Source organism: Bos javanicus, chromosome 11 (genome assembly GCF_032452875.1).
Source record: "Bos javanicus breed banteng chromosome 11, ARS-OSU_banteng_1.0, whole genome shotgun sequence".
Classification (NCBI taxonomy): Eukaryota; Metazoa; Chordata; class Mammalia; order Artiodactyla; family Bovidae; genus Bos; species Bos javanicus.
This window is the reverse complement of record NC_083878.1, coordinates 104,944,007-104,971,594: the sequence shown is the minus strand read 5'-3', so window position 1 is coordinate 104,971,594 and position 27,588 is coordinate 104,944,007. Positions and strand designations below refer to the sequence as shown.

General features: G+C 65.6%; 1 protein-coding gene and 1 long non-coding RNA gene across 9 annotated transcripts in view; both read right to left on the bottom strand.

The window, feature by feature from the left end:
• The window catches only part of RXRA (retinoid X receptor alpha), a 93,105-nt gene that overhangs the window by 12,926 nt on the left and 52,591 nt on the right, over positions 1 to 27,588 (bottom strand). For all 4 annotated transcript variants that reach the window (XM_061434152.1, XM_061434154.1, XM_061434153.1 and 1 more), the window contains exons 2-5: positions 14,671 to 14,936; positions 8,091 to 8,241; positions 7,489 to 7,668; positions 579 to 748 (exon numbers count right to left, since the gene is read on the bottom strand). In XM_061434152.1, the coding sequence (XP_061290136.1) occupies positions 579 to 748; positions 7,489 to 7,668; positions 8,091 to 8,241; positions 14,671 to 14,936 (767 nt within the window). The remainder of the gene's footprint in view (positions 1 to 578; positions 749 to 7,488; positions 7,669 to 8,090; positions 8,242 to 14,670; positions 14,937 to 27,588) is intronic.
• LOC133257767 (uncharacterized) lies at positions 8,955 to 14,635 on the bottom strand. 5 transcript variants are annotated; one of them, XR_009739694.1, is made up of 3 exons: positions 9,667 to 14,635; positions 9,549 to 9,610; positions 8,955 to 9,469 (listed from the first exon to the last, which is right to left on the bottom strand). It is a non-coding gene; the product is annotated as an uncharacterized LOC133257767 (long non-coding RNA). The 5 variants fall into 5 exon arrangements; XR_009739695.1 differs by having other exon boundaries at positions 9,549 to 9,912; positions 9,950 to 14,635; XR_009739696.1 differs by having other exon boundaries at positions 9,549 to 9,834; positions 9,952 to 14,635.

Sequence of the window (27,588 nt, the reverse complement as noted above, 5' to 3'; positions counted from 1 at the left end):
GGGGGACCGTCCGACGGCCAGGATGGAGAACGAACCACCACACTCGCCGCGCCGTGACCCCCAAGCATCAAGGGCGCCGAGCCCCCATGAAGGGGGAACAAGGCAGTCGAGAGGGAAAGGGCTCCCCAAGGAAGGCACACTTGGCAAGGCTGAAGCCGGAGGAGGAACGGTGGAGACCACACGAGCAAGGACCCTGGGGCAGGAGTGGGCGGGGCGTCCGGGCCACGTGAGGCAGGGACAGAACGGAGGGGGAGAAGCCAGGGGGACCCCAGGGCCGCCCTGAACCCACACGGGAGACACAGATCATGCTGACACCCAGTGCTGCCCACAGGCCTGGCTGCACGATGGGCCAGAGGTAACAGGAAGCTGGAAGGGAGCTGTAAAGTCCTGGGCTTTGAGCCCAACAACAGAAAACTCGCCCACCTGACTGGCAGCAGAGCCTCACGGAGGGGCAGGGGCACGGGGGGTGACAGGGTCCCCCTCCAGGCGGGGGTGTGATGACAGGGCCCCCTCCCAGGCGTGCTCCCAGGGCCTCCGTCCCCAGAGCAGAGCAGATGGACGTGGGCGGGGGCGCTCACCGAGCTGGGGTTCAGCCCCACGTTCGCCTCCACGTAGGTCTCGGTCTTGGGCTCGACGGCCAGCTCGGCCTCCAGGATCTTCTCCACTGGCATGTCCTCGTTGGCGCTGCTGCTGGACTCCACCTCGCTCTCGCCCCGGTCCTTGCCCCGCTGCCGCTCCTCCTGCACGGCTGAGGCGGGGTAGGGGGTCACTGGTCAGCCCGCAGCTCCCGCGGCAGCCTCTGCCCCCGGGGCCCAAGCAGCGCGTCCGCCAGCCAGCCAGGGCCAGGGAGAGTGAGGCTGCTCGGGGCCGGCCAGACCGCAGCCCCGTCTCTGCCCCAAGCCCGGCCTCCCGCTCCCGGGGGGACTGTGCACTCTGAGAACAGAGCGCGCCGCCTCTCGCTAATTCATTCAACCACGGTTCACACCAGGACCACCCAGGGCCAAGGCAGACAGGGCCCGGCTCTCAGGAAGCCAACAGCTCAGCAGGGATCCCGAAGTGGAGTGAGAAGGGCTTTCATGGGCTATGGACGCAGGCACAGCCAGGATGGCTTCCCGGAAGAAGCGGCAACACAGTTGAAGAGACAGAAAGGCAGGGACGGCAGCTCAGGCAGGGGCGGGGCATGCGCCGAGGCAGAGGGGGTGTCCAGCATGAGGCTGGAGGACTGGGCAGACGGGGGCAGCCTAGTCTCTGGGAACCAGGAAGAGAGGGAAGGGTTTATTTCAACACGCACCAAGGAGACCCACGCGGAGGAAGGCCGAGGGGACTAGGCACCCCACGCTGGGCGTTCACAGACCCTCGATCTCAGAGCCCACGTAGCTCAGGCTGCCCTCTCCTAAGAGGCGCTGAGACCTCCCTGAGGTCACCCCGCAGGCCAGTGGGACACTGAGCCACAGCCCAGCTGTGGACCCCACCCAGAACCCTGCAAAGCCCCAAGGGGCTCCTGCCGTGTCCTGGGCTGACCCCACCACCCCACCTCTACTGGGGACAGCAAGGACCCCGGGCCAGAGCAGCAGGGGGAGTCCACAGCGGGCAGAAGCCTAGTCCAAGGCCCGAGGGGCTGCCACAGAGCCCAGCACCCTCGCAGCGGAGCCCCGGGCGTATTGGGCAGAGCCCCACGGACGGCCAGACACCCCTGAGAGACAGCAGCGGCACCAGGATGGGGCGGCACCCCCCGCCCGCCAAGCCCCCCAGGCCCACCATCCCGTGGTCCTGCCCTGCTGAGCCAGAGCAGGTCCAGGCATCCCCTCGACACCCCAGGTGCCCTCAGCGCCCACCTCAGACAGAGCTTCGCAGGGCCCCTGGGGACCCCAGCACAGAGGGGAGCTTGTGCAAGCCCACTCCCGGGGGCCGTGGTGCACACACGGCCGCCGTGCTGTGCGGAAGGGCCCGCTTGCAGCCCCTCAACCCAGGGGCCAGGGGAGCCTCCGTTCTCCGAGCCTGGGGGCGTGAGGGCTCCGCTCTGGGGCTCCCTGGGGTCCCCGGGCTCCACACAGCTTCATAACAGCCCACGTCAACCCCTCTCCACCACGCCGGCCCCACCAACGACCGTTCGGAGACGCCGGGACCCAGCAGTGCCCTTCTCTGGGCCATGGGGCGTCCTGAGGGCCAGCCCGACCTCCTTCCTGCCTCCATAGACGGCTGCTCACAGCTGCCCCCCGCCAGGGGCTTCGCTCTCCGAGCCCAAATGTTGACTCAAGTGAGGGACTTTCCGTTGGTGCAGCCGGACTCCAGACAGGCCGGCCGACGCTGCGGACCGCACCAGCTGGGCCACGGAGCCAGGCAGAAGGCTTCGGGCCAGAGCTTTTGCAAGCCTGGCGCTTCTGCAAAGTCTGACAGCTGGTGGGGCTGGGTGGGAAGCTCAAGCTGGCTGGCCTGGTCCCCGCTACCCCCACCCACAGCGGATGCTGGGCTGGGCCGGGCACCTCCTCAGGTCACCATCTGTGCAGGAGACTGGGTCACAGGCCAGAAGGGTGGACCCAGAGCGAGGCAGCCACACGGGCCCATCTGGACCACAGCCAAGTGATGGGAACGCAGAACCCTGGCGAGCAGTGTCCCTGAGACCCTGAGAGTGGGGTCCCTGGGGTCTGTGCTCTAGACAGAGCTGAGAGGCCCGTTTTACCAAGTGGGGAAACTGAGGCCCAGAGCACCCCTCATGGCTGAGCCCTCAGGAAAGCAGGCAGCTCAGGAGTCAGACCTGCTCTGCCCCGGGTGAGCCCCAAGCCTCTCTAGGCCCCAGCACCGCCCCCCACCTGCAGTGAGACTGACGACACCCGCCTCCCGGGCGTCCACAGGCACTGTCCTCCGTCTGCTCGTGACTCCCACCCCCACGCCCCCCACGCCATGGCCCAGTTACAGGGATGCCCGCACTCAAGACGGCCCTGGGCGCAGGGGTGCCGACCGGGGGGCCTTGGGTGTGGGGCGGGGGGGCAGAATTAAGTAGCAAAGCTCTGTGAGCACCCTCACTATAAATATTACGGTTTTACTTATAGACAGTGGCGGGAGCGGGGTGGCTAGGATTCTTGCTGGACTAGGTCAGCCGTCATTTGCACGTGGTCGTATGTGACTGACATCTAGCTGGCGGGAGGCCTCAGGCAGGAGGGGCGGCCAAGACAAGGCCTTGTCCTCCTCCCAGCCCAGGGTGGGGGCGGGAGGCTGCACGGCGGAGGGTGGGGGGACGTTGCCATGAGAGCAGAGCTGGCAGGCCCGCTGCTGGGATCCCCAGGAAAACCCCGGGGCCAGCGCTCCCCAGCAGTCAAGCCAGCGCCTGGAGGGGCACTAAACACCCCAACACGGCCAGGGTCCCCGCAGTCAGCGACTCCGGCCTGGGACCCCTCTCTGGCATGGTGCTTGCTGCCGGCCCCCTGGGGAGCTGAGAGGTGGGAGGGGGCGTCCGGGTAGGGGAACTCAGGCCTGCTGCCTCCTTTGCTTTGGGCACTTCCCCTGTCCCTTGCAGGACCCGAGGGGCAGGAAGGACGGGATTTCACCAGCGGCCCTGGCCCGGCTGCCCCTTCTCAAGGGCAGAGGGGGCGTCCCTGCCAGAGGCCACAGGGCAAGTTAGGTGCCTCCAGCTCAGAGGACCCGGCCCTCCGTCCCCTCAGTCTGCACACGAGAACGGTTATGTGCATACAATCACACATGCACACAGGCTCACACCCACACATGCACACCAGCACTCACACAGACTCACACGCATACATACACACATGCACACACACACACATGTGCACACAGGCTCACACACAGACGCGCACACACATGCACACAGGCCTACACCCACGCACCCACACCAGCACTCACAGACTCACATGCACACTCGCAGACACACCCACACGTGCACACAGGCTCACATGCACACCAGCACACATGTGCACACACAGATGCACACACTCACACCCACACATGCACACCAGCATTCACACAGACTCACGTACACTCACACACAGACACACAGGCACACACAGACGCACACACACACGCACCCATCTTGTGGCCACCAGTCGCTCGCCCGACCCCCATGCCCCCCACCACATCCCTCCCTTGGGGGAGCCTGCCAACACCCCCATGCACAGGTGAGGACACCGAGGCTGGGAGAAGCGAGGCCACGCGCCCCGGGGACAGGGGGGTGGGGGCCCGCCTGCACACACACGTGTGCACACACACACCAGGACCGTGTCCACACCCGTTGCTCGGAGCCAGCAGACGGACACAGGCAGGAAGCGGGGAGAGGCCTTCCCGAGGGAGGGGCGAGCAGGGGGGCGGGACAGCGGGACGGCCCCTGCAGCCTGGCGCTCTCACCCCAGACGGGGGCCACGTCGCCCTCTCAGGCCGCGAAGCCCCGCGCACTGGCCTGTGCCCTCTTCAGACGGGAGCGCCCACAGGCCCCCGAGGGCGGCCGCACGCCCAGCGGACAGGCCCGGCCCAGCCGGGGAGGCCTAGCCCGCGGGCACTTCCCACCCAGGGCCCCGGCCCCGCGGGCCCGACACGCAGCCGTCACCTCCCACGTCACTTGCTAGCCAGCCCTCCCTGCGGTCAGCCAGTCAGGTGCCAGCCTCGAGCCTGCGTCCTCACTGCACCAGAAGCAACCAGAAGCCTCTCACATGGGTCGTGTTGTGCGGGGCCGGCTGGCATGGCTGCCCACCACGGGGCAGCACCTAGGAGGGCTCGGGCTGGCCCTGGGGGCCTACAGCCTACACGCTCCTGGACAAGGCTAGGGTGGCACGCTGGGCCCCCATCGCAGGGCACTGCACTGCCCCAAGTCATGCTGCCAAAGCCCTACCCCCGCTGGGGAGCCCTCCTGGCAGGGCTCACACCCCGGGGTGGGGGCAGAGAGGAAGGAGCCTGGTGTGCACCTTGCTGACCCACAGAGCCCTCTGCAGGGCCGGCACCGTGGCCACGCGGGGTCTACCACTCACCCCTCTGGAGGGCAAGGCGGTGGGGCTGCCCCTGCAGCCGCGGGGGGCCAGACAGCGCTGCACCGGCGGGCAGACGGAGCCGCCTCCCACCGCCCCGCGGCTCTCGGGCCAGCGAAGAGTTTAACGTTGTGCTGGGAGCACGAGGGGGCCATGTAGGAGGGTTTTTACTGCCTGCTCGTGACTTATAAATCCAGCAGGAAGCAAGGGGAGGTGGGTCCTGATGGAATCAGGTATTTATCTAACGGCCCATAAATCAGGCCTCGAGGGCCGCGGTGCCTCAGGACGGCGCCCAACGCTCCAGACTCATGCATCAGATGGAGAGCGCGGGCATACGGCCTTGCAGGCTCGGCCCCCAAGGCCTCTTCCCTGCCCCCGAGCCCCGCTCCCCTGGCCACCAGGCCCGCTCCCTACCCCCGAGGCCTCCTCCCTCCCGGGGGGGGGGGATGTGTGTGGACAGTCATGGCACCATGGGTGGGTGAGTGTATGTGACCAGCAGGGACCCCAGAGAGGCTCCGGGCACAGCAGGCGCCCCTAACAGCCACTAGTGGGCAAGCACAGGGGGGTCAGAGCCGCTGACCCCCCAGACCCGAGACTGCAGCTCCACTGGGACAGGAGACGCTGTCTCCACTCTCCCCAGACCTTGGGGCGACAGTTCACTGGGGTGTCCCCCAGGCCCACAAGTGGAAAGCTTGAGAGGGCCTTAGGAGAGGGTCAGTGTTTACTGGACTGGACAGCTCTGGGAACTATGTTCGGTCACTCTGTGGGGCCCCCAGGTCTCAGCCTCTGCACGTGCTGTCCCCGCCATCCAGACACGTGGTCTGCTGAACACCCCTCCACTCTTCAGGGGTCAGCTGGACACCTGTCCACCAAGTGCTGCCCAATGCCCACAGCAGGGCCGGGGCCTCCTCTGGGTTCCCACAGGCCCCAGGCTTCCCTGAAGGTCACACTGACCACTCCCAGGGGGCCCTTCCTGGCTGTGTGATGGTTACTTTCAATGGACAGATGACCACGGCTCGCTGACCCAAACCAAAGTGCAGAGGGATCTGCCCACCACGTGCTTGCCCCCTGCCCAAGTTTCCATCCTTCAGGAACAACACTGCACTCACCACCTCCAGGAAGCCCACCCTGACTACATGGGGCAGCCAGAGGAACTGGGGCCGGACACAGGCCTCCCCACACCAGGCACATGCTTCCTCTGGCCTCCTGCTGGCCTTGAGGAAGAAGGTCAGCACTGGAAGCCAGGGCCCGGTTCCAGCCCAACATGTGACCATGGCCGAGCCCCAGACCCTCTGGGCCTCAGCCTCTCCACCCGCACACAGAAAGGGGGGCCAATGTCTCTATGGAACATGCGCCCTCATCAGGAAGGCTGGGTGGGCAGACCAAGGCCCAGGCCGGCCCCCCAGCTCACGCTGGAGCCCAGGAGGCGCTGCTCTACAGGGTCCATGGGCACACTGCCCCTCGCCAGCGCCGAGACTCCCAGCCCATCACTGCCTCTCAGCCTCAAGGCACAGATCCTGCAGGACCACTGGCCCAGCTGAGGTCTCGGGTTGTCAGCAAGAAGGCCTGGGGCCCAGGAGATAAACGAAGGAGATGGAGATTGCAGACTCCACAAGAGGGCAGTCCCCAGTGACGAGACAGCCGCCCGGCTCCCCCATGGGACGGTGTCGGGGAAGGTGCACACACACCAGCCTGTGGGGACCGTGGAGCAGAAACAGTGCGGGAGGGACACGCAGACCCTCAGCCCAGAGACAGACCCTCCCAGCCAGGAGCCCCCAAGCCTGGGCCAGGGAAACCAAGGCCCACAGAGAGCAAGGGGCTGTGAGGAGCCTGCCCCAGGCCCAGGCCCTGGCCAGCGGGACCGCGGGACAGTTTCAGCGACCCCCTGGGAGCAGCCTTCCACGTTCCCTGCCCCACCGCCCGACACACACCTGCTGTCAACGAAACCCGGACCCAGTCCCAAGGCCGAGAGGCCTGCAGCCCAAGTCTCTCTACTGTGAGGATCTGGGTCGCGAGGCACCCCCGCCCCATCTGCGGGAGGAAGCAGAGCCCAGGACAACCCAGCGCCCAGAATGCTTCCGTTGTCCTGATGGTCTCCAGAGCTCCTTACCCATGCCCCTCAGCCCCAGGTCTCCTGGACCGTCCTACTGAGCAGCAACAAGCAGGCCCCAGGACTGGCCTGTACACTCCCTGGGGTTCGTTCCAGGTGGAGCCCCACAGCCCTCCGAGAGCCCACATGATCAGCAGGGCCCACCAGGACCTTGGAGAGGTTCTGATGGATGCCTGTCGCCAGTGGGGCTGGGAGCTGCCAGCAGGCAGGATCAAAGGTGTCCCTCCTGTAACCCCAGAGCCTGGCGCGAAGCTGGTGCTCAGACAAGTCAGTGAGTGAGAGACCCCAGCCCCCAGGGATGTGTGCCAACGCAGCAGCAGTGGAGGCCTCTAGAGGGAGTGAGAGCCCCATCATCAGAAGTATGCAAAGGAGCTGTGAGCAGGGAGGGCCTCGCACCCGCACGCCTACCTTCGCGCTTCATGCCCATGGCCAGGCACTTCTGGTAGCGGCAGTACTGGCAGCGGTTGCGCTGCCGCTTGTCAATCAGGCAGTCCTTGTTGTCCCGGCAGGTGTAGGTCAGGTCCTTGCGCACCGTCCGCTTGAAGAAGCCCTTGCAGCCCTCGCAGCTGTACACTCCGTAGTGCTTGCCTGCGGGCGGGGCGGCCGTGAGCGCCATGCGCGGCCTGGATGAGGGGCGCGCGGACTCGGACACAGGGCCCTCGCCCTCTCCAGGTCCGAGCCGGCGCCCCGAAGGGCTCAGCTGGCCTGCCAGCGGGGCTGCTGGGTTCGGGGGGAGGCGTGCGAGGGGCCCTTGGCCCCGGGCACAGCACAGCGGCTCCCTGGCCGGCGTCTCCACTGGAGCCACCCGCCCTGCTCCCCGGCCACCATCTCCTGGACTTGGAAGAGCTAAGATGTCCAGGGTGAGCGGCTGGGAGCTCCGGTGGCCCCTCGCTGGCAAGGCCGGGCTCCTGCCACCCCCCACCCCAGCACCAGCTCGGGTCCTGCAGCCCCGCCCCACCCGGGGTGGTCCTGCAGCCCCGCCCCGCTCCGCCCCGCCCTCGGAGGCCCACCTGAGGAGCGGTCCCCGCAGATGGCACAGATGTGCTTGGTGAAGGACGCCATGTTCCCTGAGGGGTGGGCCGGCACTTTGAGGACACCATTGAGGCCCAGTGGGGGCTTGATGTCCTCGCTGCTGCTCACGGGGTTCATGGGCGAGCTGAGCTGCGGAGGGAAAGCGGGTCGGCCCTGGCAGGCGCTGCGGGGCATCCGCGGGGCAAAGAAGGCGCTGCCACGCCCCCCTCCACGGAGAGAGAAACCGGGGCTCGGAAGGGGCCTCGCCCACCCCCAGCCCTGTGGCCCGGCAGGCCCAGCCCCACGGAGCCCGGCAGGATGTCCACCCCATCGGCCTGGCCAGGCTGGAGGAGGCCGTCCTGCCCCCAGAGCCCCAGCTCCCAAGGAACCCCAGGCTCGGAGGACCCGGCTCCCACCCCTGCCCCTCGTCCGCCTAAGTGAGAACTGCCTGCCACCCCCGGGTGCTGCCCCCAGCGGTCAGCCAGAGCTCTGGGACCCGCTGTTGTGGCGGGCGCTTTAGGGACCCCAACCCATGGATGGGCACGGAAGCCTGACCCCAGAGAGGAGGGAGGGGAGAGGGAGGAGACAGGACCCCTACACACACACACAGACACACACACACACACACAAAGACACACCAAATACACACACAGACACACACAAACCTCACACACACACACACATTCTAACATACACACACACATTCTCACACACACACACACAATCCTCAAACACACACACACACACACACGGACACACACACACACACACACGGCATGGTGGTGGACTCAGATCCTGCAACCCGAGGAGAGAGGGAGGAAACAGCACCCCTACACACACACACATCCTCCGCCATCACACATCCTCACACACACCTCACACACACATACACAACCTCCACCATCACACACACAATCCTCGCAAACACATCCTCCGCCATCTCACACACACACACCTCACACACACCTCTCACACACACACATCCTCCATCACACACACACACACACACACAATCCTCACACACACACCTCACACATACATCCTCCGCCATCACACACACACACACACAATCCTCACACACACACCTCACACACACCTCACACACACACCTCTCACACACACACATCCTCCATCACACACACACACACACACAATCCTCACACACACACGTATCCTCACACACACACCTCACACACACATCCTCTGCCATCACACACACACACACACAATCCTCACACACACACACCTCACACACACCTCACACCTCACACACACACCTTTCACACACACCTCTCACACACACACATCCTCCATCATACACACACACACACACACACACACACAATCCTCACACACACACATATCCTCACACACACACCTCACACACACATCCTCCGCCATCACACACACACACACAAATCCTCACACACACCTCACACACACAACCACACACACACCTCTCACACACACACCTCCTCCATCACACACACACACACACAATCCTCACACACACACACACCTGTCACACACACACATCCTCCATCACACACACACACACACAATCCTCACACACACACACATATCCTCACACACACACCTCTCACACACACACATCCTCCATCACACACACACACACACAAATCCTCACACACACCTCACACACACAACCACACAGACACCTCTCACACACACACATCCTCCATCACACACACACACACACACAATCCTCACACACACACACACCTCTCACACACACACATCCTCCATCACACACACACACACACAATCCTCACACACACACACATATCCTCACACACACACCTCTCACACACACACATCCTCCATCACACACACACACACACACATATCCTCACACACACACACCTCTCACACACACACATCCTCCATCACACACACACACACCCTCCGCCCCTCCCGCCATCACGCACACACACACACACAATCCTTACACACACACACACACATCCTCACCCACACACACACCCCCTCCGCCCCTCCCGCCATCCTGACGCTGCGCCAGGAGGAAGCGTGGGAAACTCACCGGTCACCGTGGCAACAGCTGCCGCGGCAGTGACACAGCAGTTTTGGTTCCGCTGCGCCCACCCCAGCTCTCCCCTCAGCGCCCAGGGCCCAGGGGTGCTTCCCACCACACCCTGCAAGCCAGCCGCACCCCACAGGCGCCAGGGCGCCAGCCGGCAGCCCCCCAGCACCCTCACTTCTGCAAAGCCCTGACCGAGGCGGAAGTCAGGTCCTGCAGCTCTTCTGGACGGACCGCAGCCGCCGCGCTGCCCCCGGGTCTCCCCGGGCTGGGCTCCTCCTGCACATGGGAGCCTCACCCCCTTCCCTCCCTGTGGGCCCCGATTCCCATCCCCCTCCTCCCAGGACAGGAGGAGCTGGTGCTCAGCGTGCACAGAGCACTCGCTGAGCACCTGCAGGGGCTCTTCCAGCCCTGGACGTCTGGGCTCGCCTGCCCAGGTGGCCACCTGGTTCCTTGAGGACGCTGAAGCCCATGGGACTCAGGGGGCTGCAGGGAGGCCGGGAGGCCAGCTCCGGCCATGTGGGGCTGTCAGGACCCAAGGGGAGGGGTGAGGGGTGTCCAGAGAACCCCACTGCCTCCAAGAATACCCCCCACCCCCCAGCACAGTCTGCAGGCTTCAGGAGCATCTCCCAGAAGACGGTCAACTCAGCGGGGGCCTCGGCTATTTGCCGAGTGCCATCGGGCTGCACCCCATGGGAAGCCCTGAGTGAGCGGGGAGAGCCGCCCACCCACCTCCAGAGTGGATACAGCGGCCAGCCAGGGGCACACAGCTTTAAGGGGTGACGCAGGTGTGAGCTCGGGCCTCTGGGAGTCTGAGGGACTCCCTGCATGCTGCAGAAAGGGTGTCCAGGGCCCCAGGAACAGGCCAGCCCAGAGCCGCAAGACCATCCACCGAGCACCCGGCCAGGCACCCAAGGCCACGGAGAACACCCCCTGCCCAGCCCGTGGGGCTCGCCAGGAGGTGGGGGGGTCGGCCACAGCTGACCATGAGGGTTCTGCCTCCTCCGTTCCCTGAGTGACTTTGGGGGAATTATCTAACCGCCCTGGGCCTGAGGCTTCTTGTGTAAAAACCGGATAAACAGGAGTGTCTCCATCCGAAAGTCGCCGTTGGGATGACAGAGCAATCTGGGGGCCGCGCTGACAGCAGAGCTCCTGAACCCAGCTCAGGGCACAGCAAGCAGCCTCTGCAGGACTTCTGGGGCCTCCGGGGGCCAGCCCCAGGCCGGCTGGGCCGCAGAGGACGGAAGGCAGCTCCCAGCCAGAGGGGGCCGCCAAGCACATGCTTGGAGAAGGGCACACCAAAGGACTGCTGGGAAAAGGGCAGGAGACTGGGGTGGCTGGGGTGGCCAGTCAGCAGCAGAGGCCAAGGGAGGCCCCCAGGGGCCCTGAGGACACTGTGTGGGCCAGAGGCTGGGCCCGAGGCCTCGCGCGGGCTGTGGGAGCCCGGCTGCAACACTGAACAGCTGGATCCGCTGGGCAGCACCCCGGAAAGGAACTCGGGCACTTCCTCTGTGGCTGTCCAAACCATGCTGGGTGAGTAGGGGCCACCTGTCCTGTCCCCCAGGCCACCACAGGCAGACCCTCGGGACCGGTGTCCGCCCTCCATAACCTGAGGCGGGCCTTAGCACCAGGGACGGAGCCCTCAGGTATGGTCAGCATCAGTGGCGGCTCCGCGGTATGCCCAGGGTGGGGGCCCATCCCATTTCCCCTTTCACATCCTTGGCATTCACCTCAGTTCCCGCGGAGCCTTCAGTGATCTCCTCCTGTCTCTCGCCGCCCCTCGTCCACGCCCACCACACCCTTCCTTTCCAGCCCTCGCGGGTGAAGCCGATCACCCCCGTCAGCATGGGGTGGGAGGCCCCTGGACCCCACCGGCCTCTGCCTGCCCATCAAGGCTGGGGGCAAACCCCTACACATGGCCTGGTGGACGCAGCTTCATGGCCGTGGTGCCCACAGCAAGGACAGGCAGGGCCCATGCGGGTCCTGCCCAGGGAGGCTGATCAGGGTGGTGAGGCCAGGGTGCCAAGGTGCCCACACGTGCCTAGCACTGCAGGCGAGCTCTGGGCCGAGGTGGGGAACGCCCCCTGGGCTGATGGAGCCCCTGAACCAGGGGAGAGGAGGGGCAGCTCAGCCCACGGTGCCTGCGGCCCGGCCCATTTCTGCCCAGAGCCCCCAGCACCGCCCACATCCACTTCCCTGCAGGGCGCGGTCGAGTCGGGGGCCATCCCCGCCAGCAGCAGGAGTCAGACTGCCTCACTGGTTCCGGCCCCATGACTCCGCGGTTGTGGTTTTGAGGCGGAGGTGGGGGGATGCCCCCCTGAACTCCACCCACACTTCCATGAATATGGGGAACCCCAAGTTTTTAAGACAAACTGCTGAAGCTTAGAAGCTGAACTCGGCTCCCAGGGAAGGAGTTATGGGGGGCAGGGTGGTGGGGACTAAGGCCTTCCCAGGAATGGTGGCCAGAGGCTGATCCCAGGGCTCGGACCGCAGCTAAGCCACCTGCGGCCCAACTGACCTACAGAAGGACAGGCGGACAGCTGAGCGGTGGGTCGCGGCGAACGTCCGGGGACACACCCGCCCCCTCCACTCCCTGAGCCCCGGCATCAGGCTCGGGACCTGCGGCTCCTCGCTCACAAGCACCTGCACTCAACAAGCACCCATCGCGTGCCGGCGGCAACAGACCGGGACAGACCAGGCCCCGAACCCCCACCCCCAGCACCGCCCCCCCAAGACAGGCTAACCCCAAGGCCTGGGGGCACCACTGCACCCCCCAGCACCGCCCCCCCCAGAAAGGCTAACCCCAAAGCTTGGGGGCATCACTGACACCCTCGGGCCCTACCCCGCAGAGCCCCCACTCCAGACTCGCACCCAGGCTCCTCCGCACATGAGCCCTGGAGGCGTGCAGGGCAGGTACCAGGCCAGGGGGCAGCAAGGAGCTTCGCAGGCCTGAGAGCCAGCAGGTGCTGCCTCTGGCCCGGTTCCCAGGGGACAGGTGCAGGTCGGGCCTCGTCTGTCTCTCGCTGAGCAGCAGGCACTCTACAGCCAGCGAGGATCGGGGTGTGGTGGCTACGCTACAAAGAACACGGTCAGGCCCAGGAAGGCAGCTGAGACCCCTCGCACCAACCCTCCAGCCTTCTGTCTGCTTCTGGAAGGCCCGGACACAAGGGAGCATGGGCTCGCCAGGAACAAAGGGGCTGATGAGGGGCCTGGAGAGCCAGAGGGGGGCTCCACCGAGACCAGCTCCGGACAGGCCTAGCTGACAGGCAGGGGGCAGGCTCCAGACCTCAAGGCATCCCAGGAGTGGAGAGTCCTGGAGGCAGCCGCTCCCGGGCAGCAGGGAGCCCATGGGACATGCTGACACCGTTAGCCACACGTCTCTGGGCAGGGGGGCCTGTGCTGGAGTCCCTCTCGAGACGGCTGTCCTGCCCCCCTCAGGGAGACAGCTCCCAGAGCTCCTGTCATAGGGCCCTCCTCTACTGGGGCCTCCTTGATGGACAGGCCTTGCTCTACGGGGGCCTCCTCTATGGGGGCCTCCTCTACTGGGGCCTCCTTGATAGGAGTGGCTTTCCTCTATGGGGGCCTCCCTCTATGGGGGCAGTGCTTTCTCTATGGGAGGCCTCTCTCTATGGGGATCCTCCCTCTATGGGGGCCTCCTCTACTGGGGTGGGGGTGCCTTCCTTTATGGGGGGCCTCCCCCTGTGGGGTTGGCCTTTCTCTACTGGGACCTTCCTCCACAAAGATGACAGCTGATCCCAGACATGAATGACATGCAGCAAAGGGGACCTCAGCTCTGTCAGGAAGGACAGTTTGAGCCCCAGAAACAAGGAGAACCCTTGGGATTCAAGCAGAACTCCCAGGCATTCAGCAAAAAATCCCACCAGGAGACCATCAGAGCCAGGAGACAAGATGAGCAGCTGGGGCCCTGGGCACCCCGGGCAGCTCTGTCGGTGTTCAGACAAGAAGCACCCACACTGGGCGGGTTGGTGGGGGTGGGTGGTGGACCAGGCCTCAGGGGTCCCCCAGACAAGAGCTGGCTCTGCCAGGCGCCAGCTGCCTCCTGATCTGGACACAACCCCAAAAGACAGACTGTTTCGAGAAGCATCTGAGCAAACTCGACCATGGAGACCACCAAGCCCAGGAGGTCATCTCTGAGACTGCTTCCAGAGACAGAAGGTTTAAGTGATGGCACCTGCTTCCCAGGGGCCATAGAAAGTGAAAGCGAAAGTGAAGTCGCTCAGTAGTGTCTGACTCTTTGCGACCCCACGGACAGTAGCCTGCACTAGGCTCCTCCATCCATGGGATTTTCTAGGCAAGAGTACTGGAGTGGGTTGCCATTTCCTTCTCCAGGGAATCTTCCCGACCCAGGGATCGAACCCAGGTCTCCTGCATTGTAGACAGACGTTTTACTATCTGAGCCAACATAGAAGGTGCAGGTAAAATCAGGCCCCGCCCCCTGGCACTGGCCTCACCCCTTAGTCCAGGCCCTACCCCTGGCCCAGGCTCCTCCCCGCACTTACCTGGGGGCTGCCGGTGCCAAAGCCCAGGGTGGGTGTGGTGGGCACCGACATAGAGTGCGGGCCCATGGGGGAACTGATGACCGAGAAGGGTGGGCCCATGCCGTTGATGGGCGAGCTGAGGGTGCTGATGGGTGAGTGCAGCTGTCCCGGAGAGCCGAGCGAGGAGCCGATGCTGGGCCCCAGGGAGGGGTGCAGCGAGGGGGCGGCCATGGAGCTGCGTGCCGTGGGGGAGCTGAGGGAGGAGGAGTTCACCTGCGTGGAGAAGTCTGCAAGACAAGAAGCCACAGGAGGCTGGTCAGGAGCCCACACCGGCGACCCACTACCCCCTGGGCCACAGCGACCACGCCAGGTCGTGAATGGCAAGGGACTGCCCTGGACAGGGCCCCGCTGGCCTGGGAGGCCCGGCCAGGCACACCCAGAGCTCCCCTCCGGGCACCAGCCCCACCTGGCCCAACTCTGAGGTTCAGGCTGGGCCCGAGGCAGACGTAGGAAGGGCAGGCTGACAGCCTACCCGGGCAGGGAGGCCAGATGGCTGCCCCTCGAACCCACAGCACCCCAAGCCCATCCACCTGGAATGCGTGGTGGCCCCGAGTTGCCAGCCTCTCTGCCCATCTACTCAGGGGGTCAAGGTGAAAGCTGACGTTTCCACCACACCCACCGTGCAGAACAGTCCGTGTCCTCTGCTCAGTGTGGATGAGCGAGTGAAGTTGCGAGGTAAACGGCAGGTCCCCTGACCCCATTTTACAGACGGGGAACTGAGGCCCCGCGTCCTTCCAACCACGCACGCACGGTGGGCCCCGCACACCGCACAGGCCTGCTCAGGGGCCCAAGCAGCGGTGGCCGAGACACCACACCCCCAGGCCCTCTAACACACGGGGCCCTGGAGAGGTACACTTCCTGTGTGCCCGGGGCCTGGTGGCCTGTGGCCCGGGGGCGGAGAGCTTCCTAGTGGGCCTGGTGGAGGGGCCCGGGCGTGCGCCAGGCCTGGAGACAGGCAGCCTACAGAGGCTGCGGTGAGAGGCCCGGACCTCCCACACACCGGTCTTTCATCCCAGGGTTTTCCAAGTCCCGTCAAGCACTAATTGGGCCTCCCTTCCCCACCCCGAGGGCTCAGCGAGAAGCTTCTACAGGAGGAAGGCTCTCTGGGGTGAAACTGCCGCCCGAGGGCCTGAGCAGACCACGGGAACTCAAAGAGGCCCAAACACGGCCGCTGGAGCCAGAGCTGCAGGCCACAGCAAACCCTGCCTCTGTCTGGCAGGGTGCCCTGAGCATACCAGGACCCCACCCCCCACCCCGCCCGGGGCCTCAGCCTTCCCATCTGAAAAACGGTCTCTGGGTCTTCCAGCCAGGCCTGCGGTGATCACACAAGCTTCTGACAAGTCGAGCAGGCCAGGGGTGCAATGCAGTGACCCTCTCCAGGCACCCCCAGGTTGGGGGGACACTCTGCCTGACCACCCAACAACCCCAGGAGGATTTCGCGTGCCCGAACCTGACAGCAGCCGTGCCCAGAGCGCCAGGCTCAGAACAGGAAGAAGCCTTGTCTGGGCATCACCCCCAAGTCCTCCCCCCCACATCGGTCACCAGTACCAACAGTCCTGGGGACACGCTGCAGGACACTACCACCTCCAGGCACGGCCAGGCAGGCCCGACTTTGGCCAGAGCCGAGCTCTCACCCAGGGCCTTCTGAACTTGTCCATGGAGGTGCTGGGCAGCCCACAGAGTGGGGTGGTCCCCCCCCCAGGCACACAGGAGGCTCTGCCAACCCTGAGGACCCCCTTCTCTGGGAGCTATTACCCATTTCCTTCCTGCAGCCCCCAGCTTGCTGGGCACCCCGTCCCTCACTTGCCCTCTGAGGGAGGAGGGGCATGACAAGGGGGCCTTGAATTCCACGCCAAGGAGTAGGGCCCATCTGCCACTGCACCAGCAAGACAGCCTCATTGAAAACCCTCGCCATTCACAGAAAGGAGCATAAACCGTTTCACTGAAAGTAAGAGCTTATGGAGTCTAGGTCCAGATGGCGGCACCTGCTGGCATAGATGGGAACTGCAATCCAGCCCTATGAGCCATTAGGCTTCCGGCACCCGCATCAGGGGAGAAAACAATGGCATCCCACTCCAGTACTCTTGCTTGGAAAATCCCATGGACAGAGGAGCCTGTTAGGCTGCAGTCCATGGGGTCGCTAAGAGTCGGACATGACTGAGCGACTTCACTTTCACTTTTCACTTTCATGCACTGGAGAAGGAAATGGCAGCCCACTCCAGTGTTCTTGCCTGGAGAATCCCAGGGACAGGGGAGCCAGGTGGGCTGCCATCTATGGGGCCACACAGAGTCGGACACGACTGAAGTGACTTAGCATAGCATAGCACCCACATCAGGGGGCTTCTCTGACACCTCAGCTGGTAAAGAATCCACCTGCAATGCGGGAGATCCTGCTTCCATTCCTGGATCGGGAAGATCCCCTGGAGAAGGGAAAGGTTACCCTACTCCAGTATTCCTGGGCTTCCCTTGTGGCTCAGCTGGTAAAGAATCTGCCCACAATGCAGGAGACCTGGGTTCGATTTCCGAGTCAGGAAGATCCCCTGGATAAGGGATAGGCTACCCACTCCAGCAGGACTTCCCTGGTGGCTCAGGCGGTAAAGCGTCTGTCTACAATGAGGGAGACCTGGGTTTGATCCCTGGGTTGGGAAGATTCCCCTGGAGAAGGAAATGGCAATCCACTCCAGTACTATTGCCAGGAGAATCCCAGGGACAGAAGAGCCTGGTAGGCTACAGTCCATGGGGTCACAAAGAGTCAGACACGACTGAACGACTTCACTACCCACTCCAGTATCCTGGCCTGGAGAATTCCATGGACTGTACAGTCCATGGGGTCACAAAGAGTTGGACACGATGGAGCGACTTTCACACATGACCCACAAGAGGATGCCTGTAACCTGTGTGTCCAGAGATCTTCCCCAGGGGTTGGCGAGAGCAGGCAGGATGCAGGAAGGGAAGCAGACACGAGGTCTGGCTGCACACCCTTGACCTCAGTGAAGGCCCGTGACCTTGTCCACCCACCTGTGATGGACAAGGAAACGCGCAGCAGGCACACTCACCCAAACCTGCAGCTGCCCCCAGGCCCACGGTCACTGCTCTTTCCCCACGGCCCCTGGGATGCCCACTTCACCGGCCCTCGCCGCCCCCTCCCTGCGTGAGGAACCCTGCCTCAGCCCACGCTGCAAGGTGCAGGCTAGCACAGGCCCCTCCCTGTCACTGAGTCCCGAGAAGCACCTTTCTAACCTCCAGGGGACAGGGGCAGGGGGAGCAAGATGGACATTACAACATCCATTTTGCAGGCATCGTCCCCAGAGAGCACAGCAGCTACCGCTGGGGCCACAGATCACGTGAGCGTTCCGACCTCCGCATCCAGAAGCCCGAGGGCCTGGCCTCCTGAGGGGAGCCGCCCACTGTTCTCCTCTGGAAACGAGACTGGGGTCTGAAGCCAAGAGGGAGACGTCACCCTAGGGTTCCTGCAGTTTCCCCACCTCCACTTGGCCAGCCTGGGGCACTGGAGAGTTTCATATTGGAGGAGAAGACAAAGGGGCTTCTCGGAGGCGGCTGCCTGTAAGGGGTGGAGTGCAGATGGCAGGGTCGGGGGGTCCCCTGCTGCTGGCTGGCCATACCCGCGGGGCAGGGCCGCAGAGCTCCCCACTCCCACAGCTGCAGACACTCGCGGGTGTGAGCTGGGCCTGCGGGGCCTGACTGCTGGCCTGCTTGTTTGTTTGCTGCTCCCTGGCAGGAAGGGGCGGGAGAGGCAGGAGAAAGCTCTGGCCGGAAGGAAGGAGGGAAGTGGCCTGTTTGGCTGCCAGCTGCCAGGCGGCACCCCAAGTATGAGAACCGCGAGGAGGGGGAGCCAGGCGCTGGAAAACTGGGCGGGAGAGCCTGGCACCAGGAAGGGGGGCACTGGGAGAAAGAGGAGACGGGGGGGGGCAGCGGTCCTGGGTACAGCCCACCCTCCAGATGTGAAGGGAGGGCCTGGTTCCCCAGGCCGGCTCCCAGGCTCACATGTATACCAACCGCTCCAGACCAGGGGGCTACGGGCCCCGGGGAGGGGCCACCCCAGCCCAGGCCCACCTCGGCGACCCCCCTAGCCCAGGCCCACCTCGGCGACCCCCAAGGCCCCCAGACTCCCACTTAGGGCCCTTCCTGTTGGCACACAACGCCACAGTGGACACTTTCCTGGAGCCTGGGTGACAATGCCCTGGGTGTATCTTCTGGAGTCTCCTGGAGTCTGGCCAGGCAGGGAACATTAGAAAGAAAAGTGCCTGAACACCCCCTGCTCCACGTGTACGGAGCCTGCTTCTTCCGGGCCAGTACGTGTCCCACCCTCCGATAAGCAGTGGCTACGATAAGGGCTCTTCTTGAAGTCACACTTTGGACTCACAGGGGCCTTGCCACCAGCGGTCACTACATGTCTATCTGATCCTGGGCTGCAGGGCTCAAGGCTCAGGCCCAGACCCCACCCTGGGAGCTGCTGACGCCCAACCCTCCCACCCACGAGGACCCAGGCCGCTCCGGGGGAGGGGCAAAGCCCAACTTCCGAATCTCCCTGCCCAGAACCTGGGCCGGGCCCAGGACCGCCCTCCGCTGACGCCCTCCCGGCCCCTGGGGACCAGCAGCAATCCGTGAGACCCGGCCTCAGACGGAGGCCGGGCCGGGAGTACACAGGGAACTCCAAGAAGAGGCAGGCAGCCCCGACCTGGGCAGAGGGGCAGAAGAGCTGCCAGGCTTGGGTCAGGAAGGCCTGCCTGGCAGGGTGAGGGACTGACCTCCTTCTTGGCACAGAAAGCGTTTCAGGCCGTAAAACTGACGCTATAAACGCAAACATCTGGGGGCCAGAAACAGATGCCACGGGGCAGAGACGAAATGCCCAGAAGGCTCAGCGCCCAGAGCACAGCAGTGCCCACAGGGCCCCGGGGCAGGGGTGCAAGGTCACACTCAGCAAAGTCAGAGACTGTTCCCACGGTACAAGCACAGGCTGCTTCTTGAGATGGTGAGCTCCCCGTGGAGCTGTATGCAAGCTCGGGCATGGCCAAGCAGGAGGCCCTGGGCTCCCTCTGGGGGCCGGGGGGCATTCCCCCAGCCAACAGCCCCCAACTGCATAGGCTCCCTCCTCCAGAAAGCCCTCCAGGACCCTCCTGCCTCCCTCCCCGCCCGGGCCCTCCAGAAGGAAGCCGGGGAACCCCCACCAACTCCCTTCCGGCCTCTGCCAGGGAAGGCGGGGGAGGCGACAGGAAATGCCAGCCCAAGGTGAGCCTCACAGCCTCGCGGCCAGCGGACCCCCAACCCTCGGAAAGCAGAGCTGGGGGGCTCCACCACTCTCCCGAACCTGCAGGACCCAGCAGGGCGGGGTCCAAGCAGGCCCCAAGCTGGGGTCCAGAGCCCAGGCTGCACATCCTGGGGGCCAGGAGGGCACCAGGCCCGGCCAAGCAGGAAGCCCAGCAGAGGCAAGGGAGCGTGGGGAGGGGCCCCAGGCAGGAGCTGGGCAGGGGGCAGAAAGAGACGGGCACGGGGGGTGGGGGGAGCGAGAAGAGCCCCAGGGAGCCAGCCCCCAACCCAACCAGGACCAAGCCAGGCTCTGAGCACAGGCGTCCGCTCCCCCCACCCTGCCCGAGGACCACCCTCCCCCAGACCCCCGGAACCGAAACCCTCGTCGGGGAGCTGGCAGGCCCTCCAGAGCTTCCTGGGACGCCCACCCCCAGCCCCCGCCTTCCGGAAGGACTGCTTCCCCTGGCACCCGCGGGAGGCAGAAGTGGCAGCCGTGGGGCCTGCGGCAGGACCACGGCGCGCCGGGGTTTGGAGGGGGTGGGGGGTGGGGAGGCAGGAAGGTCCCCAGGCCCCATGGGGATGGGGCCCTCAGGAACGGGGGCAGCGCCCCTTCTCTAAGTGGGCGCACCTGCTGTGCAGAGAGCCCCGGCAGGGCCGGGTTCCAGTCCGAGCCAGGGGCCTGCAAAGGGTGGGCCAGGAAACACGGCCAGCCCATGGCCTCCACGCCGGGGCTCAGGTGGCCTGGACTGCGGCTCCTCTGGGGTAACATGGCCCCTTCCCCAACAACGCCCCAAACCTCAGCTCCAGCGTGGAGGACACGGGTCAGCTCGGCCTCCACCTCGGAGCCTCAGAGGAGGGTCGAGCCCAGCAGGCAGGCGGCCTCAGGGGCCCTAGGGAGGGGCCTCCCCACCGGCCAGAAGGGTCCCAGGCCCAGGAGGCCATTGACGTCAGGGGCCACATCAGAGCCCAGGGCAGCCCCGACTCTCCAGACCCCGGAGGAGACAGGAGCGGGAACACAGTGATCCAAGACACGCGTCTCCTTCACCCCTCGCCCACCACTCAGACACCCCGACACCCGACAGGGCTCCACCCTAGCAGGCTGCGTGGAAGGCAGGCAGCTGCCAACTGTTGCTTCCTGGCACTGCCCTTCCCAGCCTCTGTGACACCTGGGGGAGGGGGAGGAGAGGGCAGGCAGAGTGGACGCTGAGAGGCCAGCAGGACGCTGCTGAGTGAGGAGCAGACAGCATGACTCCACCGGTGTCAAGGCTACACCAGGGCCCAGAGGGACCAGGGGCTGTGGACTCGGTGGACGGAAGCTCCAGCATCATCACCACCATCAGCCTCACCACCACCACCACCGAGGCCAGCATCCCCACCATCAGCACCACCACCCAAGGGACGCTTGCCCTGCCCCCCGAGGCGGCGGATGGTGACCCTGGGTGGCTTCTGCCACGAGGGACATGGGGAGACACTTCGGGGTTCTGACGGCAGTCCTGAGCCGGCCGGGGCTGGCCAGGGGCAGGGGAGGAAGGGGAAGTGGTGGGCCCGCCCTCGTCGGCACACTGGCACAGTCTGGGGGCACTGCGGTTGGGCCCCGCGGTGGCAGATGTGGCTGGAGCCCGGCCGCCATGGTGGAAGTGGGGAGCGCAAGCGGGAGGCGGGGGTGCGGCAGACGGGGCTCCCGGGGCTGGCCAGCTGGCGCCTGGACCTCCAGGTCCACAAGAGAGCTCAGGCGCAACGGTGCCAGGGCCCTAGGTGGGGCGCTCGGGCCGGGGTCTTGGCAGGAGGCTGCCCCCAGCCCCACCCCCGGAAGCTCACAGTCCCAGGGGGCTGGGGTCCAGCCTGCATGCCAGGCCAAGCAAGAGCAGCAACCCGGCGTGTCTGCACCAGCTTCCCCCCAGTTCCTGCAGCACCCAGAGAGGCACCCACGGAGGGCACTCCCTGGGGGCACCCTCGGGGCTGAGGGGCACACTGAAGCTAGAGGGGCCACTGCTCCAGCCGAGTCCCAGAGCTCCGTTCATCCTGACTTTCCATGGCTCGGGGAGCCAGGCTCACCAGCGCAGGGAACACACCTGGCCAGACCCCCAGGACGCTGGGGCCAGACCACAGCGGAGCCCTGCAGCTCTGGCCTGGGCCCCTGGCTGCAAGACGCCCCCTCTGCCAGGGTGCTAAGACCACCACACAGGCTGCTCGGAGCCTCGGAATAACGGGTCCTGCTGCACGGATACCACCCCTCGCCCCTCCTGCACACTGCAGGTGCCCTGAAGGCTGGCTCCCGAAATGCCAGCTCGCCACCCTCCTGTCCCCTGCCCCCATGACTCCAGGGCCTCCTGGACCTCGGGGCTCGGCCGGTTCTTCAGCCAGGTGACCCCAGATGGACCAATCCCTAGGTCAGCCCAGCAGGTGGGCCTGTCCCCAGAGCCTTTGGTGAAGTTGGGGGTTGGGGGCGTTTAGGGTCAGGACTGGCAATGACTGGACGGTGGCCATGGCATTCGGAGACCAACCCCAGGGCCAGGCTCCTACCTGGGTACCATTTCTCCATCCGCCCAGCAAGGTGCCCACCCCACGGCACAGGCCACAGAACCACCAGCTGGGTCCCACTCCAGAGACGGCTGGGGACGACGAGGATCAGGCGACCTCAGTGACAGGGCCCCGTACCCACCCCGGGGTCATTCCTCCTGCTCAGTGGCCAGACAGGAGCTGCCCCGGGGGGAGGCCAGGGAGGGGCCAAACCCAAACCCCCAGGCCTGCTGGAATCCCCGGCAGGAAGCACAGAAGGGGGGCGGGGGGCCATAGGGAGGGGGCCACGGGGTAGCTGAGGCTGTGCTCAGCCCCTCAGTCTGTCCGACTCTTGACGACCCCGAGGACTGTAGCCCGCCAGGTTCGTCTGTCCATGGGGATTCCTGGGCCAGAATACTGGAGTGGGCTGCCATTTCCTTCTCCAGGGGATCTTCCTGATGCAGGAACCAAACCCGCGTCTCCTGCATTGGCAGGCGGATTCTTTACCACGAGCACCATTGAACCTGCGTGCGACGCCGTCACCGCCGCGGCCTCTGCAAAGCGGAGATCCCCAAACACAGGGCCTGCTGGCAGAAGGTAGCCTGTGCACCTCCCGCCCCTGCCCCCGCCCCCGCCTGAAATCAGAGCATCCTCAAGGCAAAGCTCAAGTCTGGGGAACAGCCGCGGTGGCCGCCCTGCCCTTTGGGAGCCTGGGGACTCGAGCAGCCCGTTGTCCCACCCACGGGTGAAGAAGGGGCTGGGAGGGCAGGGTGCTCCCCTCCTAGCGCCAGAGCCGGCTCTCCCCCGGACGCCCAGCACCCCTCACTCTCACGCAGAGACCCCAGGCCAGCCCGGGAGGCCCGCCCCAAGTTTCAGGCCGGACCTGCTGCCGGCAGGGATGCCCACCGTGGGGACGACGAGCGCGGGCATCTGGGAGCACGCTCACCTCTCTGGGGCCCGGCAGGGGCTCCCGGGCACCACAGCCTCTCGTCCAGGCAGCACCCCTGAACCTTCCCCAGCACCTCCGGGGCGCCAGCCCAGGTGGCGGAGGAGGGGACACGGGGAGTGGGGGAATTCCTGATGAAACCCCGCCTGCCCCACGGCTGTCTGGGGGGCAAGGGGGCCCCCCAAGCCCGCGGGCTGGCGAGGCGGTTTCTCTTCAACAGGAAAAGAAGTGATGCTTGTTTCATTTTGAGCCACGCCGCTCCGCAGGCTCAGGGGCCGCCACCCAGCTCTGTCGTGGAACGCGGGTGCCTCCACCCCCGGCCTGTCTGCTGCTCTGCGTTTCCCGCAGCCCCGCGGCATGGGGGACACCCAGCAGATACTCAGGCCTCCTGTGCTGGATATGGGGGCAGCCATCCCAGGGGCCCTCCCGCCCCAGGATGCCGGGCGGTCAGGGAGCAGGGCGGCTCCTCAGGGCCCGACGTGGGCTGGCCTCTACGGGACATCCCCAGCCCTCCCACTGCCCTCAAGCATCGCCATTTCTCAGATGTGGGCACAGACGCTCGGCACCTCCAGAGCCACGCGAGGGGTGCGGCAGGGCCAAGCTTGAGACCTGGGGGTGCAGAGAGCCAGCCCGGCACCCAAGGGGCTCCTGGGGGGCTTCTGGAGACCCCACCACCGCAATGTGCTTCGAGCCTGGCCCCTCGGTGTCCTCCCGGGGCAGAGGCTCAACCCCACCCCCGACACTGACTCAGCCGGAGTCACCAGGCCAGTGCTTGTCATGAGCGGAGGCGCAGGCGGCAGGGCCTCTGCAGACGGAGGCAGGGCTGCTCCCGTGAGACAGACCGAGAACTGGAGCGGGGCTTCCCCGTCTCCACCGCGGCGGGGGCACCTCCCGCCTGGGCCAGCACGGTGGCCCCCACGCAGTCCAGCTCGTCACCCCCACTCTCCCCTGCTAAAAGCCTGGGTGGGAGGCTCGCGCGGACTGCACCTCGGCACCCCTTCGGGCTACGTCCCACCGAGCCGGCCCACCTGGGGGCTCACGAGCTGGCAGGACTGTCCCCAAGCAGATCTGTCCCCCAGATCTGACCCCCACCCCGGCCACCCCTTGGGGACCTGCTGATGCCAGGCTGTTTCTCCAGTCCCCGCCCCAGGCCCCCAGCAAGTGCAGGGACAGGACAGGGGGTCCCCACTCTGCGGCGGGGGACCGAAGCCCGGGAGGCCCTAGAACCTCATCCCGTCCTCACAGAGCATCATGTACCCTGACCTCACAGAGCACCTTGCCCTAAGGCCTCGCTCCTGATGCACCTCGCGGGCCAGCGGCCAGGAGGCTGAGACCCTCCACAACCCCTAGCGGGCACTTTTCAGGGGCCGCCGCGGCAGTAGAGGGGAGAAGCCGGCGGAAGCCACCTGCAGTGGGGGTACGCAAGAGACACAGGGACAGGCTGCACCCGCACCCCACGAGCCTCGGCAACCTCCCGCAGCAACGTCCAGCCCACGGGGCTCCAGGCAGGGGCGACGGACCGGCTGGCAGCTGGAAAGCCTCCCTGGGCCTGGATGACCGTGACCTCCGTGAGGGCCCCATCAGGCCCTCTGTACAGACGGAGCCTCAAGAGGCCACGCTCGGATCTGGCCACAGCCAGGCCACAGTGGCTGGCTCAGCGTGCCCTCCCCACCCCGTGGCAGCCCCTGCACTGGTCACTTGGGAGTAGGACCCCCGTGCCCTCGGCCACCACCAGAGCCTCCCATGATCCCCACCATGCCCCTCAATCCCAAAGCCCACCCTCTCCTTGCCTCCCCAGCACCCCTGCCTTGCTCTGGGGCCCTGGGGCCGGGGCCTCTGGCCCTACACCCGCTGCCCCTTCCTGGCCTTCTTGGCCTCGCCAACAACCACAAACAGCCTCCAGGAGGGGCCAAGACCAGGGTTGACGGTGTGCGAGGGGGACCTGGGGACTGTACGTTTCCACGGCTGGTGCCTGCCCTCGGGACACGGGCAGATAGCCTCCACGAGCTGCGAGCCCCAGGCAGCTCTGGACGGGAGGTGGGGGCCGGCGCTGCCAATCACCATCCAGCCAGATGGCTGACACGCACCCCCAGGGCAGCATCACGCTGAGGGGCTGCAGTGACCAGACCCTGGCCCAGGGCAGCTGGACTCCAGGAGGCCCAGCTTCCGGGGCGGGGCCATACCAAGGCCAGGGGACGCAAGCCAGGCAGGCAGGGGTCTCCAGCTCTCACAGCTGCCCGCCCCCCCGGCACGTGACACAGAGTAGCAGGGACCCAGAACCATGCCTCTCGAGGCTCCAAACCCATCCTGATTCCCCAAACCCACACGTCGTCCACAGAGCTTTGTGGGCAGCGGGGCTCGGTCCCTCCTGGGCACTCGCAGCCCGCTGGACCTCTGGGCAACCCTTGGCACCTGGGCCCGCGAGCAATCGGCTGCCACCTGCACCTTCAGAAAGACAGCAAAGCACAACCTCGCTCCGTCAGAGGCCTTGAGCACAGCATCCGCACCTGCCCAGAGCCGAGCGGGCTGCACATGCGGGTGCGGGAAGACCCCGGAGATGAGCAGGAAGGCCTGGTGCGCTCAGACAGCAGCCACCAACGGCAGACGCTCAGACGTGGCACACGTTTGACTCAGGGAGCCGTCCTTGCTTGGGGCCTAGTGACTCGATGCTACCCGCAACACTAACGGGCTGCTCTGGAGGACTTCCCAGACCATGAGTGACTGGAAAAGGCTGGAGGCGGTACCGAGAGAAGCCAGGCAGGAGACGATGGGGAAAAAAAATCGACCAAATGCCTAGCAGCCACGTGCATGCTCTACGCCGGCAGGTCCCCAGACCTCGCGCGCGCCTCCTGTGTGCGGCCTGAACAAGGGTCCCCTCCGCCAGGGTGACGAGCGGCGTGCCTGCCGGAGGCTCAGAATGTCCGGCCCAGCCACCAAACACGATGACACCTTGTCACACGAGGGCTGCAACCGAAGTGCCCGCCACACACACACACTCACTGCTTCTATGTAAGAACTCCGGACTCAGGGCCAGCACATCCCACACCCTCTACGAGCACACAGCCGCCCAGGCCAGCCCAGGACGTTTTCCGTGTGAAGGTCGCTTCACGTGACTTTGAATGTTCTGTCGTGTCAAGAAACAAACCGACTTGGAAAATTCTCTTCCCTGCACCCACCTTTACGGACGAGAAAACCACAGCAGCGCTGAAGAGGCCTGTCGGGCTGCCCAGTGCTTGCCCTCGAGGGACAGCTGCTGGAGAGGTGTGGACACAGACCCCCACCAACGCCTCCAGATCAGGAAGGCAGAGCCCCCGCTGTGCAGGGCTCTACGCTGCAGGACGCGGCCTTCGAGAAACCTTGGGCTCGGAGACCTGGACATGGAGCAGCCTTCGGGGTCACTCAGCAAGGGTGGGCGACACCAGCCCCGGGACGCGTGCGTGGCACCAGCACGCCTGGGTGCCCGCCCCTGAGGTCCTGACTGCGCAGAACACAGGCAAGGCTTGTAAAGGGCAGGGGAGGGCAGGCAGCCCCCAGCCAAGGCAGCCCGGAGCCCCGCTCTCCAGCAGGCTCTCGTTTCAGATGCCCACTTAACACCTGCCTGGAGCAGCCTCGCCTGGCGCCCACCACCATCCACGCGGCGGAAGGAAAGCCGGGCCAGCCCCCACCCCACGGCCAGGCCAGCGACGCACCCTAGACGTGGGGGCAGGACCCTGGCCAATCACAACAGCAGGGACTCAGGAGGCCTGGACAGGCAAAGTGCTCCTGGCTCCCCCGCGTGCCGCCAAGTCCCTTCCCTGAACCGCCGTGTGGCTCTGGGACAGTCACATCATGTCTCTGGACCTTGGCGTCCCCTCAAAACCGGGCACAGAGGAGCGCGTCCTTACAGGAGCACTGGCAAAGCGGACGAGTGACCCTGGCATGGGGGTGGTGTGACGGCACCGAGCGCCTCACAGCCAGGCGGAGACGGGCGCTGCCCCCTGCACAATGCAGGGGCTGGGACCCCCTGGGATTCCAGCCTCCTCCAGGCCTCCCTGCCCGCCCCACGGGAGCCAAGACGCAGGGCGGAGCCAGGGCCAGGGCCGGCTGTCCTTCCCAGGCCGGCCCTGGGCAGCCCAAACCCCACGGAGCTTCCTCGGCAGGTCCAGGGCCTCCCGCAGCTAGACAAG